This window comes from Lynx canadensis, chromosome B2, assembly GCF_007474595.2.
Source record: "Lynx canadensis isolate LIC74 chromosome B2, mLynCan4.pri.v2, whole genome shotgun sequence".
Classification (NCBI taxonomy): Eukaryota; Metazoa; Chordata; class Mammalia; order Carnivora; family Felidae; genus Lynx; species Lynx canadensis.
The window spans coordinates 143,360,003-143,375,787 of record NC_044307.1 but is presented as its reverse complement, the minus strand read 5'-3'; the positions used below and the strand labels follow the sequence as shown (position 1 = coordinate 143,375,787).

At 45.8% G+C, this 15,785-nt stretch overlaps 1 protein-coding gene across 1 annotated transcript in view; it reads right to left on the bottom strand.

Annotated features, from left to right (window-relative positions):
* Window positions 1-670: 670 nt before the first annotated feature.
* The window catches only part of TULP4 (TUB like protein 4), a 242,614-nt gene continuing 227,499 nt past the window's right edge, over window positions 671-15,785 (bottom strand). The window contains 5 exon segments of the mRNA XM_030316699.1: window positions 671-5,460; window positions 7,209-8,714; window positions 8,717-9,729; window positions 12,313-12,456; window positions 15,641-15,734. Coding sequence (XP_030172559.1) covers window positions 5,344-5,460; window positions 7,209-8,714; window positions 8,717-9,729; window positions 12,313-12,456; window positions 15,641-15,734 — 2,874 coding nt within the window. The 3' untranslated portion in view covers window positions 671-5,343.

The window sequence follows — 15,785 nt, the reverse complement described above, 5'->3', positions numbered from 1 at the left end:
TGACCCCCCGAGTCCCCACCTCCCTCAGAGAGATCAGAGGGAGCTTCAGGGCAGAGCAGGGAGGTGCAGTAAAACTCATCAGGAATGACAACAATAACAGTTATAGCAGAACTGAGAGGGGAATTGCTCAAAACCTGGTTTTATCGTTTCCTACAAAATAACAAAGTGTCAGTGTAACATCTCTGATCTTGTAGTGCTATGACAGATGCATCCTGAATTGGGTCCTCTTTAATAAACAAGAAAAACAAACTCATCAAGAAGACAGCACAGCGGGGTGCCTGGGCAGCTCAGTTGGTTAAGCATCAGACTCTTGATCTGGCTCAGGTCACGATCTCACGGTTCGTGAGTTTGAGCCCTGTGTTGGGCTCTGCGCTGACAGTGCGGAGCCTGCTTAGGATCCCCGTTCTCTCTCTCTCTCTCTGCTCCTCCCCCACTCGTGCTGTCTCTCAAATTAAATAAACATTAAAAAAAAAAAAAAAAAGATAGCACAGCCTCTGACCTCTCAAAAACCGCAACAATGAAAAGGACCCCATGGTGTCCACTTAAAGCTGGCAGTAACCCAGGGACTGAAGAAACAACTGGCTGGTGGGGCTGGTGGGTCACATCAACGGATAGCTGTGATTTCTTCTCCGAGGACTCAAGACCCACACCTGATTCTGCACACAAGTAATTTTTTTTTTTTTTTGATCTGCAAAATTTTATTAAGCAATAGCTGGACAACTTTTACAATTTCAAATCATCAAGAAAAAAATAAGGAGATTAATCCATCTCAGTAATAAAGACAGAAAATAATTTGGACAAACCACGTCATTTTGAATGCAAACCATTAATGCCTTCTAGAATACCTCCCACACAATCTAATACACAAATACATAAGAAGAAAGGCAAATAAGGGTGAGCTCGTTAAAATGCAAGTGGGAATCTCAACAAATCTTGCCTGGAAAGTAAAACAAAGCAGGATGCTGAAATTGAAAAACAAACCAACATCGGAGGGACTGAGACGCACAGAGCAGCGCGCTATTCCCAAGGTCTGGATAAGAACATGCTGGTGGTCTGGTTTGGTCTGGGACCTGTGCACCTGCGTCGTGCACTTACAGTTTAAAAAAAAAAAAAAAAGGACAAAGAAAATGCCAGTAGTAATAAACTCAGAAATTATGTCCAAATTTACAGTACCAAAATAATGCATTTATTAACAAATGCAAAAACAATACCCCTTTGGTAAATAATACAGTGCCTTTTTCAGTCAAACGCATAACCCATGCTTTTCTACAACACGAAAAAAAATTTATCTACAACAACAAGATCTTAGAACCCTACCCCTCCCCTTTAAAAGAACTTGTAAACAGAAAATATTGGTACAAGTTACAAGAAAATTGCACAAAGCCAAAGAAATGAAAACAAAATAAGCCACAACCCTTCAAGAGTTTTATCAGCCGGAACTAAGGAAATACACAAATGGTGAGATCAGAGCTGTGTGTTGTTACAAAATCCCAGGAACTCAAGCATTTTTGACACACTTTGTCTCACTTTGTTCACAATTAGACTTGGCCAAGGGATAGATGGCCCGCACAGGGACACGATGGGGTCCTTCCAAAAAACCTTTTCAACTTGAAGACAGCGTAACACGGTTGAACACACTCAAGAACTCAAGCCAGCCCGGGCATACACTCCTTTGTTCTTTTTTCAACCCACACTATGGCTTTTTGGGGGCAAATGGTGACTTACTTTAGGGCTGTTCACAAGGGTGTCCACTGAGCAGGGCACACTCATGGGGAGGATCCTGTCTCACTTGGAATTGATGCTTTGGTGTAATTTTACAAGAACATGACTTCAAATGCATTTGTTTCTAGAGGTAAACCTGCTAAAGATTATTTTAAACGCACTGGTTTACATTCACCAGATAGCTCATTGATGCCGGAAAAGAAATGTTTCTCTGTAAAAAGAATTATTTCAAAACACACCTTCCAAGCTTGTAAAGTGGAATGAGGACACGGTCACATTTTGAACCGTCGGCTGTTAGAGCTGGACACTTTAGAATTTCGTCCAGGTCATTCCTTTCATTTTATAGATGGACAAATGGAGGCCCAAGGTCACCCTCCAGCTCTGTGGCAGAGCAGGTTTGACCCCAGGGTCAAGATGACTGCATGCTGTTTTGCACGTCCTCATGGGACACTCAACTAGGGAGCAATGAACATGGGGGAAAAGACCAACCTGTAAAATCCTGACTTCTGCTGCCATTAGAGCCTTCACATTTTCCTGCTTCCTTGGCACCAACTTTTCTTGGAATATACATTCAGTGGATACACTGTACCCAAATCTGTGCCTTTGGTTTGATAAGGTTAGAGGCGGAACAAATTTAAAATCGGTTTTTAGGTCTCTTAATACACTCCTTCCCTGGAAAAGGCATGGATTCTTCATACAGTTGCCTGGGCTAATGTTTTTAAATTTAGAGACTCAATGAGGTAACTTAATATTAATAAATTGCTATATTAATAAGCACGAAGTATGTAGGTAGAATTCCATTTAAAGTACTGACTTTAGTAGTATTTAATAAATTGGGACTGAATGAAAACAATTTTTACAATCAGTGAAACCATCACCATTAACCTGAAAGACTTAACTTTCCCCACGCTGCAGACGTCTGCATAAGCGTGGCTGGCAGGACAGGGTTCCTCCTCTGGGCCAGAGCACAGAGCCAGACCCCTGCTACATCTTCAGGGGCCGAATCCTGGGTATGCTAAACCCGCAAGACAAGGCCTGTGTCTCCATGTGCAGAAGAGACCTTTTGGGGAGTGAGTCAAGAATTTAGAAAGTTCAATTATTTGCTACAAATATTCACTTCCTCTTCACAAATATCTTTGTATTTTTATTCCAAGGACTTCCCCTTATAATTGCTTTTAGTAAGAAAAGTTCTGAAATATATCTTTTCTTGGTCTTTGTATCTCAAAAAACCAATCAGAATCTGGAAAGTGGACACTTAGTGACAATAATGCCTTCCTCTGCTACTCTTCTAATTAGTCTCCTCTTTTCATTTCATAGCACCTTTTATTTTTAATTAAAAGCGTTCAAAAGAAGGGACGATATTATTTTAGGATATGTCATCTTAAAGAAATCTACTCCTCTGTATATAATCAATACCACAGGATGGAAAAAAAAATTACTTCTAAAGAACAGGAATTTTTTCCCAATTAGAAAAAGTTACAAATTGTCCAGCAAAAAACCCTTTTATCATATCCTCTTTATTTCTTGCAGCAAAATGTACTGCTACCAAATAACTCATTACAAACATACTATTTTTCTAAATAAATAAAATGGGCATAACTCACCAGTACATAGCCACAAAATAATTCCTAAGAACACCATTAAAGCAAGATAAATAATTATCTCTTGGACAACAAAACAGGGGACCTGCATTTAATTTATTTTAGAAATAGGCCATAACCATTATTGCACAACTAATATAAACACTGAAACATCTTACCAAGCTATAGAAACACCTATAAAAGAATTATATAATTTTGAGTACGTTGCTAAATTCTTTCTGCAAGAATTTACCCACCAAGAATCAGGCTCAATATTTTAAAATAAAAGATGGAAAACTCTGATGGTGGCTGGGAGATGTCCTCATCTGTGCTCCTTCAAGGTCTGGAGAAAATGGTGAGTGATTTCGTCTTGCTCTGGGGAAGGAACGGGCCAGTTTCTTTTCTAGTTTTTAAACCAAAACAAGGAATGTAAAAATACATTATTTTCAAAAGACTTTTCTGTGGTGTCTTCCATTTGTCTGTTCCAAACAAAACCCAAATTGAGGGCCCTGTGCCAGTACATAGCTCTTGTGCTCCTGCCCTAAACAACATCACAGGTACGAGTGACTGACAACAACGAACTGGGCTTTGTTATCATCAGGGCTGAAGGCTGCCCAAAGTGTCCCCTAAGGAGGAGGAGGCAGGAAAAGATATTCCAGGGTGTGTGTGTGTGTGTGTGTGACATCAACCAGCTCTCTTAAGTACTGTAATTTTAATAACGTGTTCCCAGTGGTTTATCTCCTCAGTAAACAGTCTATTCAGTTAATAAAGAACTTTTTTCCCCCTCCTAGTTACTTTTTTCAAAGAGATGACCATACCTCTATCTTTCAATACCCTGTCGATTGCTTAAAATTTTGTTACATTTCTAAACCATTAGAAAATATTTCTAGTCAAGTGAACTTTAATGTGGCCAAGAAGAGGAAAGGAGTGCTTTCAAATGAGTATCATCAGCATTTTTCAGATGAGAAAGTGTGGAACACTTATCTACTGGGAAAGAGAAGGCCGTCTGCCACATTTTCTAGATTAAACAATAAAATGGGGGAGGGGATGTAGGTTGTTTTTCAGTAAGTGGGTATCTAGTGACTTACCAGTGCACTAGGTGACAAAGTTGCTTCCCCACCACGTGCCAGATCTTTCCATTTGGTCTTTTACCTTCTCCCGAAGGCAAGCACACTGAATGATTGTTACAGAACCCACGGAATTCTGACACGTTATACAACTGGCAGAGTCTTCAACATAAACATCGTGCAGAGAGGAGCACAGCCCTTGTACTGCTTCAAGTCCCACCGTGTAAACCACCCAGGTGTCCATGCGCAGAAGCTCCTTCCTCACCTGCCGTCCCTTCCTCCTACATCATCATGAGCGAATTGTATTTAGAGCTGGTTAAGAGCACCGCTGGACACAGGCTACTGCTATTAGTCAAACACAGTGCATTTGCCATAACACCCTTCGTTAATCAAGTCACTTCTGGGGGAGTAACATTGTATGTGTGATCTGAATGGCCCCCTAAGAGAACCTGTACCTTCCGGATTTGGGGTTGTTCTTTTTAAAAGTCTTTTGTTTTCACACTAGTGGTTACAATAGGGAGGAGTAATAAAGCTAGGTGTTGTGGAGAACGAAAATAATGCACACTCCCTAGTCTAAAAGAACAGCAGGCGGGAAGGCAGTCTACCTTCCTTCCGAAGGGCCCCTTGTCCTGGCAGGTGACAGAAGCAGACACAGTAGGACATTACCACGGCAACTATGTTTCCGAAAAGAACACCAGGTGCCTCGCACGCTTTGCTTCCAGATACCACTCTTCTGTATTCTCTTCTTGTTTAAAAAGAAAGAAGAAAGAAAAACAATAAAGGATTATAAAAGCCCAAACAAACAACAACAATTAGAGGTCAGTCCCCTCTCCTGGGCCTGACAGATTCTTCCAGTTTTGCTCTTGTCTTCTGGTCCCCAGGCACCCGGGGCCCCGTGGGACTCCTCGAGCATCGCCGATCAGACCTCTCTGAAAAGGCTCCTCTGCCTCTCTTTCCCACCCGTAGCAGCCTCTTCATTTCAGGCGCTGAGTCACGTTGGCCAGGGCAACCGCAAAGGCCTGCACAGCTGAGAAGGGGTACTGGAAGTCCAGAATGTACGCATTGCCATCAATCCTTCCAAACTGCATCACCTGGGGGGTGGGAGGGAGGTGGGCAGAGAAGCAAAGACATTAAAGGAAAACAAGGTGGGAAATAGCACAACCGCCTGTGTGGCTCCTGAGGGAAGACGACAGGGCAGTCCAGGAGACAGTCCCCCCAGAGAGGGACTCTGATCAAACTTCCTGAGCTAACTATGGGTTTGTCGGAAACAAAGGGGGAACCTGGTAAACACACAATGGGAAGATAATGAAGCAAAAATTCAGAGCCTGGAAAGCTCACTGGTCAAATGAAGTGGCTTCCTCACCAAGGAAACAGGGGAAAGAAAAAGTATGAAGAAGAATCTACAGGCTAACAGAAGGTTGAGACAAACATCAATTGTCATTATCAAATGTCACGGGTCAGAGAGGGGCAAACATAGTCCACCGCCTTCCCGCAATGCTCTGTCTCTCGAGCTCGCTTTCCTTTGTCATTTCAGTACTTGCTGTGATCACACACTGTGACTATATAGCTTTTTATATACATATACAGATATTTACATAAATATTATATTTATAAGGATTATATTATATATCACACATAAATTATGTATAAATATTATATAAATATAAATACTTATATAAATATTTAAGTACATTTGTTTACGGTCTTTCTTCCATTTTGGTAAACTCCATGTGAGGACGGGGATTTTCTCTATTTTCCTCATTGCTCTGGTTCCAGCACTTAGAGCAACGTTGGCAAACTCTCTGTAAAGGGCTGATGATAAATACTTCAGGCCTTGTAGGTCACAGGGTCTTTGCCAGAACTCTCTGTCGTAGGACAAAAGCAGCCTTAGACAATACTTAAGTGGGTGGGCATGGCTGCGTTCCAATGGAACTTTATTTATAAAAAGAGGCAGCAGGTCCAACTGGTCTGTGGGCCACAGTTTGCTGACTCCCAGCTCAGGGGATTGCCAGGCACACAGCAGGTGGCTCAATAAATATTTGAGTGAATTAATGAAAATGAGATTTAAGTATGAGAGGTGAAGGGAACTCCCAGGATGGTGAGGAAGTGCAGTTCCAGAACAACAGCTATGCAGCAGGGTTAGAGCCACCATTTCAGGCTGGAGCAGAGGAACTGAAAAACCACCCGATGTGTTTAACTGTAGTGAGAAGAGATTTACATTCTGCCACCGAATCAGGGAATGATGTACTATAAATACACAGAAATAAACAAACACTGGGTAATTATTTGGTCTAGGAAAAAATCCCAATGTAATAAAAAAGGAAATACAGTTAAGCCATAATACATGGCTCAGCTATAAACCACATATATTGGCATAATGAGATAACCAATGACTGCTGATTGAACTAAGGAAAGGGGGAAGTTCACGTGTCGGTACATATGGCAGTGGGGGTGAAGAAAATAAACCCTCATATTCCTCAGGAAGAGGTCAATACACGATGTGAAAAACTGAAAAATCAATAAATAGAAATGGGAACACGTTCTTTGCAAACACAGTGTCAAATGCCAGAAAAAAGCCAAAGTTGGAAGAAAGAAAGTATCTCTGGCAGAGCAGGTTTGGGGAGCGGGCAGGGGGCTGGGCAGGGGCCTGCTAGTTTTTCTCGTGGGTCACGGAGACTTGGCCACGCTTAAGAGGGATCAGTTGTTTTCCGTTATTTCCCATTTGGGTCCTGGAAGGCCAAAGCACTGCTATCCTTTAGCAGGTTTTTAAAAACCCACAGAGACCAGTCAAGACCAAAAAGCAGGGATCTGGGCCATGCCCTGGGCCATGCTTTCTTACCTGCCGCCCCTCTAGCTCGATTTGGAAGTTCTTTGCTGACTCCTGGGTCACGCGCCCCCCAAAGTCCAGCTGGTACACTTGGGTGGCTTCGTTCCACAGAGGCTGCTTGTTGGCCATGACGTACACAAAGCCCTGGCTGCCCAGCCGGCCATCCTCCTTCTCGCTGGCTTTCCGGCACTTGAACTCCTCCAGCTCGCTGGCCGTCCGCAGACTCCTCTTGCTCTTCCAGCCCTTCTTGCTGCCCTGGCTCTGGTTCATCAGCTCATCACCACTGATGAACAGCTCAGGCTCGCTCTCTGAGCTGTCCTGGAACTCATTCGTCTTATTCAACTTCTTCGACTTCAGTTGGTCTTTCTGACTCTTCACTTTCTTCTTCTCTCTCCCCAGGCGAGGGCTGGAGATCAGGGAATTAAAGTCACTCAAAGTCCTTGCCTCCTTCTTCACTTTGCCCTCTGTAATGGCCTGAACGTTTCCTTCCTCTGCTCGGCTGTCCAGGCGCTTCCGGTTTTTCTTCCCGAATTTCTCCGACCGCTGGGGGACTGGGCTTTCTGTCAGGGAAAGGACTTCTTGGAAGTTGTCTGTGGTCTCTACCATCACCTCTGTACCCAAGTGGCTTTGGAGGTCGGTGGGCGGTGGGGACACGAGGGGCTTCTCCACCACCAAGTGTGCCTTGGGGGGCAGAGTGCCCTGGGGGTTTTGCACGGGCGGGCAAGGGCTGTAGGAATTCCAGGGGTGCAAGGCGATAGGTGGCAGCTGTAAACTCGAGCAGGTGCTGCTTCCCGGATACATGGGGGGCAAGGTGCAGTAGGAGAGGCTGGGCGGGTAGGCTGGCTGGAGAGCCACTGTGGACTCCTGGGGTGCAAACTGTGTCGGGGACAGGGCATCTTTCGGGGAGCAGGGGGTCTGCACTCCTGGCAGAGGGGACGTGTTATAGCTCCCTGGATACGGCATTCCCATCCCATAGCCTGTTTGGAAAGTGGCAGTAGGGCTGGCGGGAGACTTCGGGGAGACGAAGGGCACTCGGGACACGTCCAGATGCTGGCTCTGACCTACTATCAGAGGAGACAGTTTCAGGGGGTTGGGCACTGCAGTCTGTGCTGTCCTTTCCTGAGGAACCCAAATGTCTTCCCCCAGCACAGGGTCCCACTGGTAAGGGGGTGGCCGTTTGACAGCCACAGCAGCTTCAGTCAGCGTGGGGTGCCTCAGGGGCTTCTCGACCGGACAGTGCTGGGCCAGCGCCTCGTCCTCCGTGAAGGCCGAGTTAACGTAGTCGGCGCGGTCGCGGGCGCCGTCTGGCGGGCTCAGGAGGCTGTAGGACGACTGGGAGGTCAGGGGTGAGGTGCTGGCGGCGTGGGCCAGGCTCGAGCCGGGCTGCACACCTCCAGCACCCCCGGCGCCAGGCTCGGGCCGCCCCGCCACGGCCCCGCCGCTGCACTGACTGCAGGTATACAGGGCCGGCGGGGGCCGCGCCGGGAACTGCGCCGCACCCTTGGGCTTGGTGGGTGTTGCTGCGGGGGGACCCGCGGGGGCTCGGCCAGCTGCGCCGCCTTGAGCGCCACCTCGCGGTTGTTCCTGCGCAGCGTGGCGTGGATGAGACTGTCGGGCCTCTGCGCCGCGCTCCGACCCGGGACTAGCGGGCCGGCGATTTCGGGGTACGGGGGTGGATCTCCCGTCGGGATGGAGTAGCGTGGGACGGTCAGGCGGTTCAGGGTGGCACTGGTGCAAGGCTGGGGGACCTTTTTCTCAGTGGCGGTGAGCCGCAGGGTGGCTGAGCTGCCCGGGCCGGGGAGGGGGTAGGTGTTCTGGGAGCAGAGCATCCGCGTCCGAGGCCGGCACACCTCCTCCACGTTGCCGCTGCTGTCAAAGGTGGTGATCCTCTCATAGCCCAGGGGCGTCTGGTAATGTGCCGCCGTGGGGTACAGCGAGAAGTCGCCCTTCTTCAGGCACGTGTCCACCGGAGGCTGCGGGGGCGGTAGCGGGGGCGGGGGCGCTGCTGTGGTGGGGGCGGCGGGGATGGTTCCCGGGTAGGGGGGTGGGGGGTTCATCTTCGCCACCTGGACCTCCTGCGGGGCACTGAACACCACTGCGTCCCCCTCGGCGGCCAGCTGCGGCACTGGCCGCAGGGCCTTGGCGGACTTCTGCAGGTGGTCATGGTCTCGGTCTCCGTGGTCCAACACCGAGAGCTGGATCGCCCCTGGCGCAGGCGGTGGCAGGGACAGCTGAGCGGGGTTGGGGATGATGCGGCCCATCTCCACACCTCCAAAGATCACCTGTCCGGGGTTGGAATAGCGGTTGGAGACTGGGTACTGGGTGGCACTATCACTTCCATGCTCAGACGTCCCCACTGCCGTGGTCTGATTGGTCAGGACGTCCAGCTGCACATTCTGATTGGCCAGCAGGGACTGCACCAATCCTATGCTCTGTGTGGGGGACATAGCTTGCGCCGAGCTGTGGATGGGAGCGATGGGGATGTTCACGGTACATGGAGGGTTGTTCTCAGGCACACCCGATGCTCCCGTCACTGGGAGGAAAAAAGAAACATGCACTGCTTACAAAACTGCCATGAAACTGGGTCAGAATAAGTAATACATCTGAACTCATCCAGTCCTTTTGCATACAAAATGCAACTGCTTTCAGGCGGAGATGTGTTTGCTTGGGGAAAGCCAGATCTTTCACACAAGTTATACAAAGTTTCTCCAAGGTTTCTGGAAGGGCCCAGGCAAGCGGGTGAGTTCTGCAGGGTAGCCTTTGTTGTCCACTGGTTAAGGGCACTGTCAAAGCTTTTCAATGGATATGCTTCTGAACCTTCTGAATTTGGTACCATGTGCCTAAATGGTACCACGGCAAATACTTAACTTTTTTAAAATTAATTAATTAATTAATTAATTAATTTTTTAAAAGTAGGCTCCATGCCCAATGTGGAGCCCAGGGCAGGGCTCAAACTCACGACCCTGAGATCAAGACCTGAGCTGAGGTCAAGAGTCGGATGCTGAACCAACTGAGCCTCCCTGGAAGACCTACTTTATTTTTAAATACTTAACTGTTTAAAGATACTTTCTACTCATATTCAGAAAACGGACCACTCTCTTATGCAAGGAGGGAGTGACGGGAGGATACTCCACTGAGCACTCATAAGGCCTAGGCTCTGGAGTACGTTTAGCCACATTTATGGACTGGTTAGTACGGGAAGGGTCATGCAGCAAATGTGTATCTGAAATTTGCACGTAAACTAAGTTTCTGTAAATAGAACCATGTAAGATGTAGTAAAGATACCAATGAAAAGAATCCTCTAGCAAATCTGTGTTATTGGGGAAGGATAATTCCCTAATTTATCTGCTTTTTAGCATTTCCGACAGTATGTAAGGTATAGCCACACTCTGTAAAACCCTGTAAATCTATCCTATATATGTACACATAGGGAATTTAATGAAGCATGGATTTGAGCAGTGATAGACCACACGCAGGTGCTCAGAGCCACTGTTTATACTGCCCTGTTTAAAATGCCATCGACCCCTGGCAAGTTTGCTCATCTGGGCCTTTAAGTGCTATGTAGCAACTAGCATATGAGCAGGAAATAAGATTTAACTAGGTAACTGTAAAGGCTGACTGGCCTTTTACCAGAACTATGGAGTGAAGGCAGCTAGTTTCATCAAAAGTTAAGTCCACCTTTTGAGCCTGTCCCAGACTTCCCTACTTCCCCCATCCCTTCCCTGGGGCCCTCTAGTGAGATGTAACTATCTCTTGGCTGCATGAATCTGGGTCCTGTCTCAAGTTTTCTATTATTCCTGTTCAGATCTCTCCTCCAGATGGCCTCTCATCTGCATGGAGAACTGAAGGCAGGTGTCTTCCAGGCTAAAGAGAAAAGTCTGTCACCAGCATTAAAGGCAAGCACAGAGACAAAACGCTCCCTCCTCTGACTGCGCAGCACAGGCACTAACAGCAGCAGCAAGGGCTGAGCATTTAGGGAGAGCTGTATTAGTCACACTCTGGGAGCACAGGGAGGGTGTTACGGGGAAAGTGTAAAAGATACTTCTAAATAAGAGATTCTGAGATTGCGGAAGTGGGCTGTAAAGCTCAAGTGTGTGAGGCTTCACCAAACTGCAGGTTTATGTGGTTGCAAAACCTTGCCCATTATGACTTTGATAGTCTAGAATATCTGCTCTGCCTATGAGGAGAGGTATATCATCAGAGGACCAAAGACAGCTACTGTCAGAAAGTACCGTACAAATAACTTTACATGTAAAAACCCATGAAGAAGGTAAACGACTCCCTCAAGTTCTTCTTGAGGAATGCTGAAGCTGGAATGCAGGTCCTTCCCTGTCCCATGGCGAGGACCATAGCCCCTTCTGTTCCAGAACCACCAAACACAGGAGAAGTCAGTGGTCCATGTAGGATTCCTCTGGCTCAGAAACCAGAGACCTTCAAAAACTTGCCTGGTTCTAAGGAGAGGAGTCTTCATATTTATAAAATTATGGGTAGATGTTTCTGAGAATAGTTACATAGGAATAATTGACAGACGACTTAGAAATCGTTCTACTCTATTAATCAAAATAGGACCCCCCCCCCCCCCACCACACACACACACTAGAGAATACTTAATTTAAGATGCTATTGATATCTGAAAATTTGTAAACTGGGACTTTAAAAGCTTGTACCAGATTTTACCTTTAACTCAGACCAGGCTTCTGTACACCGAGATGTGAGTTGCACACTGGGAGAGAAATGTCTGAACGTAAAGGTTTTCTGTCCCAGAGATGGGGCGGGTTTGAGAAACCAGGTTCTGTGGGCGCCACAGCCTATGAGACCTGGTTTCAGTTCTGATTTTACTGAGTTCTGATCAGTCCTATAAACTTCTCTACCTGGGCATAAGACTAAGGATTATTGTGAAGATAATAAAACAAGAAGGCAGATGCTCTGTGGATATGAGGCCTTGCTCGTAGCTCTCCTCCTCCCCAAACCAGCAACAGTATGACCTTCTCCTGTGATATGCCACCACACCCAACAATGGAGGAAGTCACCCTTTGCCAAAGCAAGCACAGACCGGCATGCTGTAATCGTCCACAACTTACCACTCTGTCCCCGTCACGACCCACTAAGAACACACCTGGTAAATCATCTTCATCTTCACTGAAAACATTTGGGTTGAAGACAGGTAAATTAACATAGTCCATGGAAATCTTCCGAACCTCTGGGAGATAGATGGTCATCTGCCGTGGCTGGAGATGCAGGAGGCTGGTTTTATAGATTACTGGTGGGGAGGAGGAGAGCGCTGTTAACAGAGACATGCAGGAGGACGGCCAAGGTGCCGACAGAGCCACAGGAAGAGAAATGGCGCTGTGCTGTCCCTGCCATCAGAAGACAGATCTGCGTGGGCCCGGGAGAGTCTGATGGCAGCCCTTCACCTCCCTTCTGCACACCACTGGCCACCCCAGCCATGGTCTGGATTCTGTAACAACAGATTCTCAGCCTACCCCAGTCACTTTGCCAAGTGGTTTTCTACAGAATCACACATTTCAAATGTCAAACACGTGTCTAAGACTTAAATGCTTTTCTGGAATGAGCTGGGGTATGATAAATACGTATTTTAAAAGCCTCACTTGTGATCAGAAGGATAACTTAGTAAAATTGTTGGGATATCCAGAATGTCACGCTCAGGGGGATCTCAGGCAACTAGAAGATGGGATGACGTGGGTCAGGGCAGAATGAAACACTGCTCTTACTCAGGACTGGATTCTTGTTTCCCTGACTTTCAACTGCCATTTCATGATCAGGATAGTGATTTAGGGAACTTCCACACCATTTCTTTATTTTTAATTTTTTTTTAAGCTTATTTATTTACAGAAGAGAGAGACGGAGAGTGCAACTGGAGAGGCAGACAGCGAGGGAGAGAGAGAGTCCCAAGCAGGCTCCACCCTGGTAGCGCAGAACCTGGCTTGAGGCGCAATCTCAGGAACAGTGAGATCATGACCGAGCCAAGATCAAGAGCCAGACGCTTAACTGACTGAGCCACCTAGGTGCCCCTTCACACTGTTTCTTTCAATGCTAAGATTTTATTGGATCAATAAGGACATTTAAGAGAATGCCTAGATGGCAATTAAAATATTTAGATGAGACAAAATAAGTTAAAACCAATAAATCTGAATTTAGGGCTTGCAGTAGGCTGAAGTCAGGATGACACCAGCCCATCAGCCTTCTTTTATGTTTCGTACTCTTCCGTGTGAGGTAAGTAGAGGTTCTGTAATTATTACTGTTATCCCTAGTTTCTGCTAAGGTAAGCACAGTTCTGTCTCCACTGCTGTCCCTGCCAGTGCCCAGAGGCACCTGGCTGGCACTCCCACGGCACCGCAGGCCTTCTGGTGATGAAATACCTGTGTGAGGCTGGTGCTTGGGCTGGTGAGGGCTAAGAAGACTTTTCCAACCGAGTGCTCATCACAGGTCTATTCATGTGTTCATCTCTCTCGCTCACAAAAGAGAATATGAATTTTGGCTTTAAAATTCTGGACAGTTCTCTCTGGTTTAAGAATTAATGCATGCATTAAAGTGCTATTCTTTGTTGTTCAGATTGATAAAAAGAAATAAAATTTGAAATCTGAGGAGGGATTAAAAATTGTGTCAGTTGCCTCCAGGGGGAGAAACCTAGGTGGCCAGAGGTGAAGAGAAAGATTTTTACTGTATACTGCTTCAAATCTTTTGAATTTGAATTTATTCCATATTTTTAAAATTGAGAAAGCAAAAAATTAAAAATAAAAAAATTTCATGAGCCAGATAATTCTAATTGAAGGGAACAAATTATCCAGCACAATTATCTAATATAAAATATCCAACTACTCACTTTAAAATCCATTAGGGTGACAAAGATTGTTTAATAGGGTACCACAGGTAACATACCTTCTAAAAGCTAAGAGGTAATTTCTTCTCTAGTAGAATCAAATGGAAAATTCTCTTAGCTTAACAAATGAATATATAGCTAACATGCTTTTTTTTTAAACGGTCAATGATTAGGACAATGATTTCATTGCAGTCACACAGAAAACTTTTATTTTGGGCACTCGAATCCCTCACACCGGAGCATCCCGTACCTTGAAGGCACTTCTAGGCTCTCCCATGTTAAGGTTCTTGTTGACTTATGTGTGGATCTACTCAACATCTAGAAGGAAAAGATTCATTAAGATTCCATTCCTTTTTTCAATGTTTATTGAAATAGGCAGATGGCTCAGGCCTCAGCGTACTGACGTGGGGTGATCGCAACGCTTGCACAGTGGTTACTAGAATCACCAAGCACATCAGTGGGGCACGGCTGAATTACTAAAGAACAGAATTTCATGGTCATCAGAGACTTTGCAGGTGGTTGAAAATATTATTAAGAGATTTCTCTGCAGTATGTACTGGGACGGTCTATGGTTATTTCCTACGTCAGTTTTATGTGTTATTTCTATTCCTCTTTTTCTTTGAGCTGAGAAACCTCAAAATGAAAAATCCCAATACAGTACTGTTTAATAAGTCTCCTATGTATCCTATGCATACATGGCATAGGTCTTTTTAACATCTGCTTTGCAAGAATTGCTTAACTGAAAGGATCTACTGATGTCTGAAACAACTTAAATAGTCAGATTCAGAATTTTTCACAAACCATTTTTAGTAGGGACACAGAGCACATTCAAGATGGGTCCACCAGCCACACGCAAACCTCTCCTTCCAGAGACGTGTGCGTGTTAAGTGATCAGGCAATCCAGCAAGGCTGGGGGACGGCACAAGCCCTCAGACTACCCAGAGATGCGCCTATCGGGATGAAGCTGCTCTGAAAAGGACCTTCTGTCATTTCACTCCTTCTGAAGTAAGGAGTGAAGTAAACACGAAGTAAACACGAAGTAAACACGACATGTTAGTCCTATTCCTTCAAGCAGGAGTACAGAAAAGAATGCAAATTCTGGGTTCTAGCCCAGCTTTTACTGCTATGGTTCTATTTTCCTCCGGGGCTCAAACTTCTCACAGAGTATTTATCTGGGACTTCTACATGAAATCTGTGAAGTTTTACCACAAAGAACTGTACTGACAGCCAGCCAGCTTCTAACAGTCTTTAGCGCTTTCTTCCCAACTTTCTTCGGACTCAAGAACCTAAAGACACTGGTACCAAAACCTGCCCACCGTGAGAGTCCACGAATCAAAATAACCAGAGCTTTGTTAGAGATTTCTGCTATTTCGGTCTCTTCATAAGTCAGGGCTTATATAAAAATACTGAAAGTGCTGCTGGCAAAAAACCAATTTGAGTAATAATTCTAATTTTGTGAAATTATGATGGTTCGAGTCAAAGTGTAGAGGTAAATAAAGTACATACTAATCTTTTGGTGCCATAAGAGCTCATCTGAATGGTCTTTTCAAAAGTCTCAGTTCCACCTGGGAGAGCAGGCAGAGAAGAGGGCACGGTTTTTTACCTGCACCGAGGTTGGTTGGCAGGAAAGCAGCCAAGCCCACAATCTTAAACTTCGTTCCCCAGATATTAGACGTGACCTGAGCAAGATAGTTGTGCTGTGGGAGGGAGCGGGGGGGGGGGGAGAAAAAGGAAAAAAAATTACAATC